General features: G+C 43.3%; 1 protein-coding gene across 1 annotated transcript; it reads right to left on the reverse strand.

The window, feature by feature from the left end:
• Positions 1 to 10,098: 10,098 nt before the first annotated feature.
• PSTK (phosphoseryl-tRNA kinase) lies at positions 10,099 to 16,005 on the reverse strand. Its single transcript, XM_006267612.3, has 6 exons — positions 15,633 to 16,005; positions 13,648 to 13,939; positions 13,154 to 13,352; positions 12,656 to 12,731; positions 11,998 to 12,091; positions 10,099 to 11,580 (listed from the first exon to the last, which is right to left on the reverse strand). The coding sequence occupies exons 1-6, from the start codon at positions 15,843 to 15,845 to the stop codon at positions 11,384 to 11,386; spliced, it is 1,071 nt and encodes a 356-aa protein (XP_006267674.1). The 5' UTR covers positions 15,846 to 16,005; the 3' UTR covers positions 10,099 to 11,383.
• Positions 16,006 to 17,024: the final 1,019 nt, after the last annotated feature.

Here is a 17,024-nt window from a genome sequence, read left to right on the forward strand (position 1 = left end):
CATGATTAAGGAGTAATGACTTGAAATTTAATAGAACACAGTAATGCAGTTAAGATGTATGCAGGGGCGATGCATAGGTGGTGCATGCAGGTGCATATGCACCCCCTACAAAAAGGCCGCTGACACTGTCGGTACCTGCAGGCAGTTGCTGCTCACCCCCCTGCTGTGGACACCGCCACCGGGATCGCGGGCGGTCTGCGATCCCCTCTGGCCGCCGCTGCCAGCAGCCTTTGCAGGTGCTCACCGATCCCTGGTTGGCGCTTGCCATCCCCTCTACTCCCCGCCAGCGGCGTCTGTGGAAGCTCCCCTGCTTACAGCCGCCATAATCCCACCGCCACCATGCCCCCCCAGCTGCCAGGGGCACACGTCCTTCATGGATGTATGTTCCTAACTAGAATGAGGGGAGAAGCAACAATATAAACACATACTGCACTTTGTTACTGTATTTTCTTGCATAAAACAAGTCCTGGAATATAACACACCTCTTGTTAACTTCTTCATTCTGCCTTCTTGAAAAAGATTTTTCCACAGTTATGGTTCCATAGACTGAGGACAGAGCTGATTCACCCTCCTTTTCCTGCTTACCTGGGACTAAAACCCTAAAACTGAAATAGTGATCTCCAAGGGCGAATCTGTGATTTTGAAAAGAGCTAAAGAGTTTCCAGACCTGTGAAGTAGGACGGGAGAGACGAGGAGGCACTGGCAGATCACAAAATTTCTTTGGGCAATTTTGCTGAAGATCAAAATCATAAAAAAGGGAGATGTTTGTTAATACATGTGGAGTGAACAACACTGGCCAATTAAATTGACTGACTCCCTCAGCTGCCTATGCGGTGGAGCAGGAATCAAAGCAGGGTGCTTTTATTTCAGGCAGAAAAATCAGCATCCCTGCTCAAAACATGCACCCCAGTTCAGGGAAGGAGCTGATTTGGGGAAAAAAGGTGTACAGTATCGCAAGGAAATACGGTAGTCTTAAACTGTATCTATAGAAAGCCTCAAAGGAACGGGCTGAATTGCTATTGTGACGTAATTTAAAATCTCTACATAATACCAGAAAATAAAAGTAGTGTCAGAGAAGCCCGAGTAGGCTTTTTCAACAAAAAACATTTTAGCAACACAACAGCTATTATACCAGGATGGCAGCAGCAGGAGGAAAGAAGCATCTTGAATGTTTGTTAAAGAACCTTACCCAGTGATTCAAATAGTAGGGAAGTCCAGAGGGACCTATGCCCAACCTGCTCAAGCAAGTTTCAGCTCAAAGCTAGTACTCCTTGGAGGAGGGGGATGATATGACTAAAAAGCAAACAGAGAAATGTGAACCAGTTTCTACTTCACCAGCAAAGAAGAGGGTGATACCCTTCCCACTTCTATGGTAAATGATTGCTTAAAGAGCTAACAAAGAATTACATAAATTCAGTGCAACTCAAAAAATGAATGATCTAGCAAAGATGAAAGTACCCCAAGGCAGATACACAACTAGTTGGCTCACTGTATTCAATGTGCACTTCTACATGAGACACTACTGTGCTGTCATTACTGTGCATTCATATAGTACTCATGCTGCACAGTAGCATCAGCAAATGTCTTTTAGGTGATGCTACTGCGCAGTAGCCTAATACTACACAGTAGCGTATTAGCATTGTCCGTGCTGTGACATACTACTGCGTGGTATTTTCTGTCTACTGCACAGTCAGTCACTCTAGTAGATGCACCCAATAAGTAATCCTTAATGTATCAATGCCTAGTTGGGAGGAGGTATCAAGTAGGGCTCACCAGTATTGTTTAATATCTTAATTATTTGGATAATGGAAATGAGTGCATGCTTAGCAAATTTGTGGAGAACACCAAGTTGATAATTGCATGCAGTGAATGCAATTAGTCAGATGTCCTGAGTAATTCACTTATATCAAATTATAAAGCCTTGTTAAAAGCAAGGAATGTCATATTTACACTAAGATTTTGTTGATGAACTAGTCAGAAAACACACAAGTTGGTGCTGTTAATAGGACTGTAATTTAACTTATTTAGATTATGAATGTTTAACAAGCTACCTCATAGGCAAAGTTATGAATTGTGCTTTTTGTTAGAGTTTGCATTACCCAATTCTCTTTGAAATTTAATGTTTAAGTATTTTTTGTTTTCCTTCTTCTGAGAACCTGGTTCTTAGATTTACACAACTGTGGGCACATTTACACGAGACACTAAATGTATAGTAGACTAATTCTACTACACACTGGTGTGTCACAGCAAAAGCTGTGCTATAGTACTAATACGCAGTAAAATTAGTCTAGTGCACGTTACCGTCACTTAAGTCGGCACTACTAAACTGTAGCACTGGTTACTGTGTATTTAGTTAGTACCTGTTATTAATGCGTAGTAACTACGGCACATTAATACATGTGTAGACATGCCCTGTGTGTCCAAATCAATTTCAGATGTCGCTGCACTTGAGTTACACATACTGCAGCAATTCTAGCTTTATGACATTGTATGTCTTTTTGATAAAAAAAATAAAAACCAAGTAAGGTCTTACTCTGCATATTATTTTGCCAAATTCCTTTTGAAGTATCTTAAAATGTTACATTTAAAAGAATTACTAGGTTATTCCTAATATCTAGGCATGTTCGATGGTTTAGGATTGAGGTATTTAAAACATATGCATGAAAATCATTGTTATTAAAAGCAGACATGGTATGCATTTTTCTTCGTACACAGTTAAAAGCAACTGAATGGATTTCTCATTCTTTGAAAAGATTATGCACTCTAACTAAGCATGGAAAGCTTCAGCAGCAAAGTAAATAAGGAAGTTGCAAAAAGAAGAAAATGGGACCTAATGAAAGCCTGTATCCAGCATCAAAAATGATGTTTATGATACTTCCCGACACAAAGCAATAACTGCCTAAATTATACCACCCTTTCCTAGTTAAGTCTAAATGATTTTATTCAGACAAATGATCTAGAAAGGTGTACTCCAGAGCTTATATTGTTCAGCCAGTTTATATTAGAACTGAGAATCTCATTAGAACTGAGAATCTAAATTTATGGTGGGGAGAGAAAAGAAGGTAAAGTAGACCTAATATGCCACTGTGTAGGTATTTGGATTTTATACTTGCTTACACACTAGCACTATGCCTTGTAGGATGGAAATCCTTTTAAAATGAGGTACTTGAATAGCATCATGCATGGACTACTTAGAGATACCCATAGTATCTGTATTCAGAGAAAAGACAAATCTCAGCTCCCCAAAAGTTATAACTGAAGTATAAGACAAAAGGCAACATATGTGGACAACACAGAGAATCTGGAGCAGGGATTCCTACACTTACAATCCCAAAACCACATCCACGCAAATCGAGAGCCTGCTCTGACCTTCTCCAATACCAAACTGCATGACAGTGGCAACAGAATCCCCCTTGTCATCACCTACAGCCCCCAGGTTGAACACCTTGGACACATCGTTAATGACCTCCATCCCCTTATGGAAAGTGACCATCTCAAGGCAGCCTTATAAAACAAACCTGTCCTGGTTTACTGGCAGCTCCCCCAGCCCCACATCTGAAATAACATCTTCCCAGTAACGGACTACCTCGCTCCTATTTTTCACCAAGCAACTAGGCCTTGCATTATACCTAGGCATCAGCTGGGCCCCCTCATCAACAGAGACCAAACCATTATATGGTCATATATGCCACTCCCTGCTTACAGCGTCCCTCAGCTATCTAAGCTGGACAGATGAGGCAATCTATGTAAAAGAAAGAATGGACACTAATCGGTGTCTTCTGGAACTGAGGTCAAAAAAGGCTGTGGCACAACACTTTAATCTCCCTGGACAGTCCATCTCTGACCTCAAGGTAGCTGTTCTTAAGCAACAAAACTTTAGAAACCAATTTGAACATGAAATTGCAGAACAAGAAATCATCCACCGACTGAATTATGTTAAGTATGGTCTAACCAGACTATGAATTGTTATCCCACTACTTGCCCTAGGCTTTTATAACCCCAATGGTTTTACTGCCTTGTTTACCTCCTTCGCATCTCTCAGCAGTGCCCCCTCTTTTCCTCCCCCCTTCGCATCTCTTGTATTTGAATTACTGCTTTCTGTTTCGAGCCCCTCTCTCTGCAGGGCCATTCAGAGCATCTGATGATATAAACTTACTTACAGAAGTTTATGCCCCTCTGAATTAATTGGTCTATAAGGTGTCACCCTGTCTTGTCTTCTGCCAATGCAAACAAATAGTAGCGTGATAGGCAGCATCTAAACATAGGGGCCCCCTAGTGTTTGTCAAGGTTTGTGCAGGTACCAAGGCGAAGGTGGGATGTGAAGAATAGCTGTGTGGTTTTGGATGCATTTATAAGAACTGTGAAGGGCAGCATGGGACTAGGTATAAAGGCACTGATCACATTTTCAACCAGAATGACAAGAGAATGCATCACAGGTGATGCGGGGAGAAGGGGCAAAGGTCAACCTCTCTACTGAATGAGACAGAGGTAGTTTGCAGACAGGCTAGGAAGAGTTTCAAAAATGAAGACAAGTAGCTTATGCCTGATGTGGCAGAGAAGTAGGATCCAGTGAAAGGCAGCAAAAACGGGTTTTATTAACATGCGGCCCAGTTTTGAGCGACCCAAGAAACAGCGTTTCCAACATTTCCCTCAGAACCTTTTTGCACAATCAAATCAATTCACCAATAGTAAATCATCCAGCCAAAGATATGTCATTTATTTAGAAGGAGGCTTAGGAAAATTTAGCAATGACCTGAGAAACCACCAATGTTTAACCATTGTTGTTTGGAAGGAAACTGTAGTTAATCATCTGTTTAAGACATTCTAGCTTAATGCACCGTAAAGCATCATTACTTGTCATTAAAGGATGGAGTTAGAAGTTAAGAAACATTTAGTATTCGCCCTCCCCAAAAGGATTAATAATTTCAAACTTTACATTATCTTGCGGGCATTTTTAATATATTCATGCAGATCGTTCTTCTCTCTTAAGCTTTGGGAGCTGTATGACATCAGTGTAGCTGCATTACAGACTTCTGTATGCCTTTACTTCTCTCCCAAGATTTCAGACTTTGTGAGACTGAATGGAGACCCAAGTAGTTCTACAAGTAAGCAATCTGGAAGGACACAGCACACTTGCTGCATGAGCTGGAATGTATTTAACTTGGCTTTTACTGATAATCAAACTAGGCTAGGAACTTGCACTTGCTACCACACTATGATAAAGGAATATGTCCTTCCCATTTGGCCTACTGACTGGACAGACTCCAAGCAGCAACTCTTTCTTTCTACCCAAGACTCTTCTTCCTTGATGTTTCTGCTGCCAATGTTAAGTTCACACAGGATAGTGATTACATTCTTCTCAAACTATATAGATTAGCTGGTCTGGCAGGTTTTTTTGGCTTTTCTGGGGCTTCTTTTTGCCTTTTTTTTTTTTTAAATAAGCACATCAGATGGCCAATATACATAACGAACAAGATTAACTCAACACTCCTGTGATATACTTGGGTAAATATTATTCCCATTTTAAACAAAAGCCAAGGAGCAAATCAGACACAGAATCGCTTAAACACACAGCACTCAAAATGACCTGAACACTAACCTTATATTCATGCCTCCAACACAACCTCCAACCTTATAGTCATGCCTCCAACACATTTCAGAACCAGATTAAGCCTTTTTCAAGAACAAAACAAAAAAGCTGTAATTTTAAGTAAAAGGAGTAGCAGTTCCTTAATAAACAAAACAAACAACAACAAACTCCCCCCTAAAAAAAGTTCAATTGCATTATTTCATTACAGAAACATAGTATAATGGGAAAACAGTAACAGGCTCCTTCAAACTCACCACACTCCAGCTTTGATATCCTGGTGGTGGCCTCTACAGTGCTCTGGCTTTCAAAAAGCTAGAACTTCCAAGTGTTTTAATGCCCATCTTGCTGGGGTCATCTGACCCCACCAGTCCTTCCTGCCCAACTGCAGGGGGGCTGGCCCCAATGATCTGTAAGGTCCTTTCCAGCCCCTAACAACTATGAAACTTCCATTTCTCATTGAAGTCTGCCAGCACTTTTGTGTCTGATTTCTGGCTTGATGTGGTGTTACTTATTTCTAGGGTGGAGCGTGTTAAATATCACCTGGAATTCAGGGCATTTCTGTTGTTGCTCAGCAGTTATGAAGAACCATTTAAGGTGTGTACAGTCTCAAAACAGCATGCACTGAAACAGAAATCCTTCCCCTAGGAACTATTTCATGTGACTTCTGTTATACTTGTAGTGGCCAGAATTAAAATGGTTCTCCTGGGGCTGCACCTGTTTGCCTCACCTAGTTCTAAAGAGCCACCTACCACAAAAGCATGCCAGGAAAGGTCTGGAGAGCTCAGTGGTTGCTGCACAATCATAGGCACTCAAACCATTGCTTTAATTTGATGCTTCAGCTGAAGTTAAAGATGTAATTCTGTCTGCAGATTTGAACTTATTTGCAATAAGCAAACAATGATAAATAATATTCTTGAGATCTGGTCCTGCTGATGTCAAGTGCAGTTGTGTAACAAATATTTGAGAAAATACTGAACCTGAATATAAGACTCAGGTAAACAGTTTGAAGCAAGCACCCTGAACTTGAATTGCAGCACTCAATATCAAGATCCTGATCTGGCCAACATTTTCTGCAGCAGGCCGGTCTGAAGAAGTTCATCGATTCTGGAAGAAAAGCCCCAACATTAAAAAGGGAGCTATCTTACGAGAACTGGCTGGGAAAAGCAGATAGAACTGTAACTAAAGACCTGTCCTTAGTTACTCCAGGTCATTTCAGCTATCCTCAGGTACAGAACTATAAAAAAAAAAAAGTAACATAGCAGAGAGGCTCTTTAGCCCCCTAAGCCATATGCTTAATAGGGGTCAGCAACATTCTGCAGCATGGTGGTAACGCTTTGCTACTTTATTGGAGTTTAGCTCTAAGTGCAGGTCACTTCCAACTTGCCCCATGCCAATGCTACTGGAGCCATGGTAGCTGCTCCTCCCCGCAGTGCCCCAGTGCTTGGCCTCCACACAGCTAAAGGCCTTCCTCCCCTCTGCTCCCCATCCAAACACCACCAAAGCCACCTGCTACCAAAATGCTACAGAAACCTTCCAGCTCCATGGACCAGATAAAATTATGCTGAGGGGAAACCAGCATGGGTTTGTGGCGGGCAGATCGTGCCTGACCAACCTAGTCTCTTTCTATGACCAGGTTACAAAACGCCTGGACACAGGAGGAGGGGTGGATGTCGTATACTTGGACTTCAGGAAGGCCTTCGATACGGTATCCCACCCCATACTGGTGAACAAGCTAAGAGGCTGTGATGTGGATGACTGCACAGTCCGGTGGGTGGCGAATTGGCTAGAGGGTCGCACCCAAAGAGTCGTGGTAGATGGGTCGGTCTCAACCTGGAAGGGTGTGGGCAGTGGGGTCCAGCAGGGTTCGGTCCTTGGACCAATACTCTTTAATGTCTTCATCAGCAACTTGGACGAGGGAGTCAAATGTACTCTGTCCAAGTTTGCAGATGACACAAAGCTATGGGGAGAAGTGGACACGCCGGAGGGCAGGGAACAGCTGCAGGCAGACCTGGATAGGTTGCACAAGTGGGCAGAAAACAACAGGATGCAGTTCAACAAGGAGAAATGCAAAGTGCTGCACCTAGGGAGGAAAAATGTCCAGCACACCTACAGCCTAGGGAATGACCTGCTGGGTGGCACAGAGGTGGAAAGGGATCTTGGAGTCCTAGTGGACTCCAAGATGAACATGAGCCGGCAGTGTGACGAAGCCATCAAAAAAGCCAATGGCACTTTATCGTGCATCAGCAGATGCATGACGAATAGGTCCAGGGAGGTGATACTTCCCCTCTATAGGGCGCTGGTCAGACCGCAGTTGGAGTACTGCGTGCAATTCTGGGCGCCACACTTCAGGAAGGATGCGGATAACCTGGAGAGGGTACAGAGAAGGGCAACTCGTATGGTCAAGGGCCTGCAGACCAAGCCCTACGAGGAAAGACTAGAGAAACTGGACCTTTTCAGCCTCCGCAAGAGAAGGTTGAGAGGCGACCTTGTGGCTGCCTATAAGTTCATCACGGGGGCACAGAAGGGAATTGGTGAGGATTTATTCACCAAGGCGCCCCCGGGGGTTACAAGAAACAATGGCCACAAGCTAGCAGAGAGCAGATTTAGATTGGACATTAGGAAGAACTTCTTCACAGTTCGAGTAGCCAAGGTCTGGAACGGGCTCCCAAGGGAGGTGGTGCTCTCCCCTACCCTGGGGGTCTTCAGGAGGAGGTTAGACGAGTATCTAGCTGGGGTCATCTAGACCCAGCACTCTTTCCTGCCTATGCAGGGGGTCGGACTCGATGACCTACTGAGGTCCCTTCCGACCCTAACATCTATGAAACTATGAAACTATGAAAATGGTTCCACTGGCCAGATCTAGCCCATACGTTCCCACACCCTGTGCTAGAACATGTCAAGACTGTGGGCTAGAGGTTGTGCCTCTGTGTATGTCCATAACTGTTCCAGTCTTAACAGGACTGTATTGCTTGGCACGTATTTCACGTCTAAGCACAAACAAGATCCAGAAAGGTGTTCCTTTGCTTAACTGCCCTGAGGGGCAACATCCAAAAGGGATTCTTAGGGAATGCTGACCATATACCAACAGGCAATAAAATACAGCGATGAAGATGTCCTCTGGGAAGCATTCAACCAGGAATTGGGAGACACAGGCTAAATTCTCTATTTAATCTGAAAGGATTGAAACAGACACCTACCTTCTAGAATAGTGCCTTAACGAAGCTTTAGACTATTTTGAATGGAGGACAATTTCTACCCAACTTTTAAAGTTGTGACACTGTGTAGAAGGAAATTCAGACTGAGAACGAGACAAAACCCAAGAGAAAGCATGACTGAAGCTTAGGAGTTAGGTCACTCACCTGGGGAATGGAAGATATGAACTTTCATTTCCAATATTATTTCATGTGACAGTTATTGGATAAAATACAGTTATTGCAGAAGCAGGTACTGAGACCCAGGATTTTCCTTCACCCCCCCAATGTAAGCATCCTAATCAGTAGGCTACAGTCATGGTTTTTCCCCTTACACCCTCACCCTAGCTCTATGGTTCTGAAATCAGTAGGAATATTGGAGAGTGCAACCCTCCTCCAAACAGCCCAACACTTGGGTGTTCAGGTGTTCTCTGGGGTGGAGTGGGATGAGAAATGTGGGTTTGAATTCCATTAGGCTGAGGGGATTAAATTTTTAAAATATCTAGATAAGTACTCTTGACTACTACGTAAGGGGTAAGCAGCAACTCCAACAGCACCAGCCATGCTCAAAAGGGAATTAGCAAGTCCAACTTAGTTCTCTGAACCTTAAGAGGATTCTGAACCCTGGGTCCCAAATGAATTGAGGCACCTCCATGAAGCTCTAGGTGAAGCCCATAAGCCCCAGGGAATGAAATTTAAAACCTACCTGACCTCAGCATTTGCTTTTTTCCTAATTCTTGGTAGCTAAACCCTGAGCAAGCTCCCTGCTCAGTAGGCTAGCTGTTGTGGATCCCAATGAGGTGCCTACCTTTTCCACATACTGTCTAGGAAGACAAGGCACTTTCTAGGACTCTGGATTCTACTCTGAGTCACATATATGAAAGTAAGACATAGCAATACTTTTAGGCACTTAAATCCTCTGTTTGGACTAGCCTTAAACGTTTAATGCAAAGTCATGCCATGAGACAGCTTCATAAATCCCCAGCCATGCGCTTCAACCACTGCACATCACTGCAGATTTTTCTATTCTAGAGCCAACTAAAGTTGCTCAGAAACCTAGTGCCAATGAAATGTGAACTAACATAGGCAAATGGAAAGTCTTAGGAGGCCGGGGTCTTGCCTGGCTTATTATTGAACATTTTACTGCCTCTACTTTTTGTTAAAACAACCTGTGGCTATCTGCTCTTCAGGGAGGGAGAATAACATTGGTCTAGTAAAACAAACCTCTACAGAGAGTAAGCATCAATCCTAGCATATACAGTGCCTTGATGGATCCATTTTGTGAAATACTGCAAAGGAAAGAACATGCAAATGTGGTACACATTGACCCTGTTGTTTATAAAGAAAGATCCAGATACAATCCATTGTCAGAACAAACAGACACTGTAGAAGAGAAGTGAAACAGAGCACAACAGGATCATAATACTTGCTCTTTATAAATACTACTCGACACTTTACTGATTAAAAAGTGCCATACAGCCATTACCCAGTTCATCCATCTTGTTTGTAATGACTGATGCGTAAAATAGGTAATAATATTATCATCTCCTTCCCTTTCCCAGACTTCATTCCAATGCTACATGCCATGGTTATGCAGGATAATGACATGTGACTGGCTGACTATCCTGACAGGCATGCTGACTTTAGTGATAGAGCAGGAGGTTAATGACCAGGAGTAGTGGCAGCATTTGAGACCAGGATATGTCCCATTGTGCATCCTGCTATCTAGCAAGATATACTTTAAAAGAGGAAAACTTTGAAATTCTTGGCTTCTGTTATGTACTCTACAGAAAATGGGCAAAACATACAGGAAAAAAAAGCAAGCTGGGGTATTGAGATGGGGAAGGAACAGGGATGTGAAGAAATAGAAGGTTGAAGAAGTATAAAAGCAACACGGAAGAGAAAATGGAGCTGGAGGAACCAGAGAAGTAGCCATAGCAAGGGACTGATGTGTTCAGAGAAAAAGAGAGAAGCAGTGCCAAGCAGGGACCTCCTTTTTCCCAGTACCCTCTTGTGATCCAGAGGTGTAGAAGGGAGACTATCCAGCATGAGGCGATGAGGACCTAGGTTGTGCCTTTTTCGTTCCATTTAGTTTACAGCTTCTTAACTCAACATGCATTCCTCCACCTCCCCACATCATGAATCTTGCATACTGTTTACTGTCATTGCACTGTTCTATGTGTGCGTAACCCCCCTTTAATTCATCCACAGTTCGTCTCGTCTATTGTGTGCTGTTCTGTGCTTGTACAATGCCTAGCATTCTTACTGGATCCTTTATCACTATAAAAATAAACCTAGCTAATAAACCTCCAAATCTTTTGCACCTTGCTTTACTTAAAACGTGTAGGTGCACGCCCAGCATCTCACATTATAAGTTTGGATTCTATGTCATCCATTTTTCCTTATACTTGGTCTGGTCTAAAAGGATCAGTTAATAACTGAGCTGATTTTTAGTTTCATATTGTGACAGAAGACAAGGCATGTTAGCCTTACACTCCATGCACCGGAAGATGTCTCTTCTTTAGCCGGTATTCAGCAGGGCTATTGAAACTTTACCACATTTTTTTACATCCTTTACAATGGCAAAACACAGTATGCTTATTTAAAAAACATATTTTTTCACTATATTATCTGACTCTTGTTGGAAAGAAGTAGTGGCTTTGGAAAGAAATTCACTATTTTTTAGCCAAACTTGATATTTTTGATTATTTCCTTGTCGTAAATCTTCTAAAAATTCTGCTTTAAGTTTGTTGAGTTCTTCTGCTAGAATCTTCATCTCACTTGAGAGAAAATTTTTATCTAAAAAGGGAAAAGAAAAAAAATGACAAACTCTAGTTATATTTTCACACATTTGTAAGCTTCAAAGATCTTACAAATGCCAAACTTTAATGGGGCCTCTCAGGAGAAGTTATACATGCTTGTTAACAAAGCTGGACCCTTTTTATCATTTACATCTGTGGGAATTTCAAAAGTTTTAGCCTGTTGTTACCAGTTTTGCAACTTGCATGGAAGAATGCCAATGCATGCTTTTGTAGTAGTGTTGTTGTAGCCTTGATGGTCAACAGGCAAGGTTTGTGAGGTACAATAATATCTTAGCTTGAACAAACTTTATAGTTAGGACAGATGTTAGACAAGCTTTTAAGTATAAAATGGCTTTCCACATTTCTGGAAAAGAAGCAGACACAGCTTCAGCTAAATATCAGTTAGAACAATTACCTTTTGCATCCTTCATTGTTTGAGAAATAATTCGTCTAAAAGTCTGATCAGCTTGATGGAGGATACTAGCTGCACAGATTGCTCGATCTGCTGCCTGTTCAAGATTAAAACAGTTACGCTTAAGAGTAGAAACGCAAAAAGTCTAAGTAGTTTGAAGTATTCATTGTTCAGGGGTAGGCTGTGGCCTTTAGCAACAGACCTGTTTTGGGAGAAATATGGAATTACAAATTGACACACTGAGGCAGTGCTACTGTTGCTCTTGGGGAAAAAAGGAAGGAACAACAATTGATGATACCCATTTTATGGGAGGCCAGGAGGCTATTAACTTCCTAATGCAGCCAGACAAATCTATAACAGAATACATTCAAAGGATGCTAAAATACTGGCCAGATGTTTCAATTTAAGACTTTGTGGTAGAGACCATGTATTTCATGCCACAGAGAAAACAACTCATTACACATACAATTCTTTAACTCTATGCTTTTGCTAGTAAGAACTGAGATAGATATTTTTTCAGGTTTTGCCCATGAGTGAACAGAGTATAACTTATAAATAAATAGTAAATTAATTCCATATAATAGTTTATTATATGTATCATATTGTCACATAATTCAGTATATTATGCAGAGGGCCATGTGTTTACAGACATGTAGTGTACCTTTTGCTCAATATTTTCTTCAATTTGTTTCACTGGATTTTTCAAAGCAGTAACCAACAGGCTGATTACCTGTAAACTAAGAACAAAAATTAAAATGTTATCAAAGCAGTTTTACTGAAACTGTTTTTCTTATGTGGCAAAATCATATGATAATATACTGCCACATAAACTAGTTAATGCTCAGTTAAGACTGCCAAGTAAAGTACATAATCCTTATAATGAAAGACAGATGAGAAAAATATTACAATTAATAAAACATAAACTTTAAAATTACGGAAATCATTAGTTAAGGTAAATTATATAAATATTATATCAGTATTACAGCTTAGAAATTCAGTTAATGCTAGAGCTGACATTTGAAAACACACAATAGTCATTCCTAGCAACAGTCCTAACTCTGGCCTACACGCTTATAAATCCTTTCAAAATATACAATATCTAATTATATAATTTACCAGGTTTTGATATGTATATAAGAATTTCAATACAACAACATACTTATCTTCTGAAGTGTATTCAAGCCCTTTCAGAGTGAGACTATTTTGTTCCCAGGTATTTTTATCAAGATTTGGTGCTTCTATCTTTTTTGCCATTAGACATATGATCTCGTCAGGTAAGGGCTGACTTCTCACGCGATTCCTCTGTAAGCAGCATTCAAGTGGACAGTCTAAAAATAACTGGCAGAAGCCTAATGAATCTAAAACAATGAAAACAAGTATTTTTGAAGAAAACCGAAAATTTAAAGTGTAAAAGCAAGACTTTTCAAACACATGTGCGAGGAAGCCTTAATATGAAGTAGAAGTTACTCATACCGCAATACGAAAAAAAAGATAACGATGGTCTTAAATGGCAAAATACTGAACTATTAAGTAAAGGGAAAGCAAAGCAGTTAAACTTCACTGAAACCGCAGTGTCATTATTCTTGCTATACCACAGAATGTCTGGAGTATTCAAACACTGCATCAATGCATAGAAAGACCATAAAAAATTACATTTGCGAGCTAGCTGGTATACTTCGTATCTCATGCTTTGATAATAAAAGTTGTCATCCAAAATGAAACACAGTGGTCTGGAAGCGGTGGCATTGATCACATAACGACAAGATTTAGCATCAGGTACGTCTGAAGATATTAATCCTTGTTCTCTGAAGCAGGAAACAAAACGTTCCCAGGTGGCTTCTGTCCTGCTTGCTGGGGCAGACAGGGGATCCCCATTAAGAAGAGCCTGCAGGAAATGTTCAAGGTATACCAGCAGTTCCTGCCGGTATGATTTCCAGCGCGACACCTAGGAAATAAACAAAATGTAGTATGTTTAATATGAATGCCTACTTTACAAAAATATCAGTGGCTGTTGGGAGGGGGGAGCCCAGTCCTCTCACCCTTATTACAGCCTCAGAGAGGTAGAAAGGACCTTGGGGGCTTTGTGCCCAACCCACACACCAGTCTGCATCTCCTTTTCTTCTTTGACTTCACACGTTTCATGTGCCCCTAACCACCCTGCTCCCCATCCAGTCAGTGTCCCAAGCTCTCCCCTTCTGCATCTCCATCCCAGCCACTTGTGTGGTGAAGGCCCCAATTCAGCAAAGTACCAGGTGCGGGCAATACTGGTGCCTACTTCTAAGGCAGGAGGTGAAGGCTGTCTTTCATTCCCTTTATTTCCTATTATTCAAGCAATAATATTGCATTTACACTTCTATTTTATGTGAATAATAACTGTGTTTTAAAGGGTTATCTTGTTACAATCATTTAAACAATTCTGTATAGGTAGAGATCAGTATATTTCTCAGGATTTCAGTGGCTTCAAGGCTGGAAGGGGCCTCAAGACACCATCTACTGTAGAGGTAGCCCAGCCTGTCAGCCTGGAGCCAGGCACGGGGCACCCCACAGACTAACTGGTTAGAGGTATGCTGGCTTTTCGGTTGTGCCCGTGTTGGTCTAAGGGCATTGGCAGGCAAGGTTCTTTGGGTAGATGTGATATCTTTTATTAGACCAACTGAGTAGTTAGGGTTGCGAACCCTGTTTGAATCTATTCCAGGAGGTTTCCAGAACGGCGCTGTGCCCATGACACGAACGTGCCCGCTTGCTGGCATATATCATTTATGGATTACAGTGGTCTGGAAGCGGTGGCATTGATCACATAACAACAAGATTTAGAATCAGGTACATCTGGAGATATTAATCCTTGTTCTCTGCAGCAGGAAACTTCATGTCAGGAAGGCAAATGCGCATTACTATTATATTTAAAAAACCCACTGGAATACTGTATAAATCAGATTCAACGTTTACTAATTATTGTAATGGATGCTCTATTATTTATCCCCCCAGGTGACTCTCAGCAGTCGCCCCGAGATTTATATCTAACTCCTGGAGACTCCAGGGCAATCCTGGAGGGTTGGCAACCCTGTGAGTAGCTGGAAAAAAAGTTCTTAGCAAGTTTTGGTGCAATCACCCTTTTTCAGGCATGGGGAGTCTCTGCTGTTCTGCGACCCCAAGGAATGAGAGAACTGAAAAGCATGGCAGGATGTCAGCAAGGATGTAAGTGGGTGGAACTGAGGAAAACAAAAGGTAGAGCAGGGAAGGGGAGGGGAAGGGAAGCCAATAGTGAGTAAAAAGAGACTCTACAGTGGTAGTAATGCAAGGCAGAAAAGAGGCTGTCTGTGAAAAAGGAAATAGCTGGAAATCAGGAAGATTAGGAAATAGGAAATGGGCATTAGGAAAGGAGAGGAAGTGGAGGAAGAAAAGTGTCAGAGGTCAGGTCTGGCAGGTGTCTCACTGATGTCCCGTCACAGCCACGCAAAGACCCGTGCCAGGTCACAGGTCTGGGTTCTAGTCTCATGCCACAGCCCGTGCCCACGCACAGGCGAGGGGGAGAGGGGCGGGGTCACAGGTGAGCTGCACTCCCCGCACCTCCCCTGCAGGGGCCGCCCTTCCGCGGGAAATAGGCGCTACCCAATAGGAGGGAGGAAGTTGATACCAACCAATGGATGATCTCGTTCAAGCCCCGCCCCCGGCACTGATTGGCTGAAGGCCTCCAGCGGAATGAGGTCATCGTAGGAAAGGCGGAAGCAATCCCAGTCCCAGCCTCTCTGCTGCTTCAGGCGCTGCGTTAGCGTGGTCTTGCCCGCTGCGGGCAGCCCGCACAACACGCACAGACCCAGGCCCCGCGCCGCGCCGGCCTCTGGCCGCTGCATCTCGCACGGCGTCTGCTTCCCGGCCAGGCGACTTCCGTGCGCATGCGCAGATTTTTGCAGCGCCTCCGTGCTGTCGCTACCGCTTTGTGACGCTTCAGTGACGTTTGGGGGCGGGGTTCTGAGGGACGGGGCGTTCGCTGCGGTTTTCCGCGTTGCAGTCTTGGCAGCGTTCTGTTAAACGGTGCCCGTGTCCCTCAACCGTTTAAACGCACTCTGACATGGCTCACTGCCCCCAAGTACACCAACATCAGCAGCCTCGGTGGTTTGCCACAGCCTTGGCTCCCTCTCAGCCATTTCTATGAGGGAACCCTGCTCTCAGAGGAGCAGGATCCTCAGACAAATGCGGTCAAGCTGCCCGGCACGGCCGTTTAACGGACATAACTGCCCGCAAAATGTGGGTTTGACTCATTCAAAAATACCTAACGTGCCAGGTGGGGACCAGGCTCTCACACTCGGTGACTCTCGCATGGTTTCAGGAGTTTTGGTCGACAACGCTACACGCTACATGTATTGCGCAGTGGTGTGCTGGGTCGCGCAATCCATGTTGAGGGGAATTGAGCATCGCCACACGCGGCAAGACTCGCCACAAGCGCAAGCTTTATTCTCACACAAGTTAACCCGTTAATCGCGCAATTGGTTTAGAGCAGCCACATGGGCAAAGTAATTATCACAGGACACACACAACCCTATCCAGCTACAAGAAAAGCCGGCCAGCTAGAAAGCTAGTCCTTGAAAATGCGTAACGACTCCATAGTGGGTTTCTATCCAGTTTTAATTTGAACGTGTAGCAGGGCCCCCAGACGGAGACGGTGAAGAGAAACAGGTTGCTTCGGCTGCTGGCGACTATTACAGATATTGTGGGACGGGGTCTGATCCCTCGTCCCAACAACTGCATGTCCTGCTGCACCATGGTTACAAAACGGGATGTGCAATTTGGGATATTGAGGATAGATGCGAACCCCGTGACTGCTGGCAGCGTTTCGAAGAACAGGGCAGCAGAGGTTCCTAGCAGGGCTGGGGTGCAGGGGGGAGGAAAGCGGGGTGAAACCATCCCTCCCGTTGGAAACCTTTGTTGTCCTGGGCCCTGCAGCCCTGGCAGAGATGTCGAGCACAGTGTTTAACCTGCTTGGTGGGGGAAGACCTTTCGAACATCTGATCCCTCATGCCTGGCAGCCTCGC

This window comes from Alligator mississippiensis, chromosome 6 (assembly GCF_030867095.1).
Source record: "Alligator mississippiensis isolate rAllMis1 chromosome 6, rAllMis1, whole genome shotgun sequence".
Taxonomy (NCBI): Eukaryota; Metazoa; Chordata; order Crocodylia; family Alligatoridae; genus Alligator; species Alligator mississippiensis.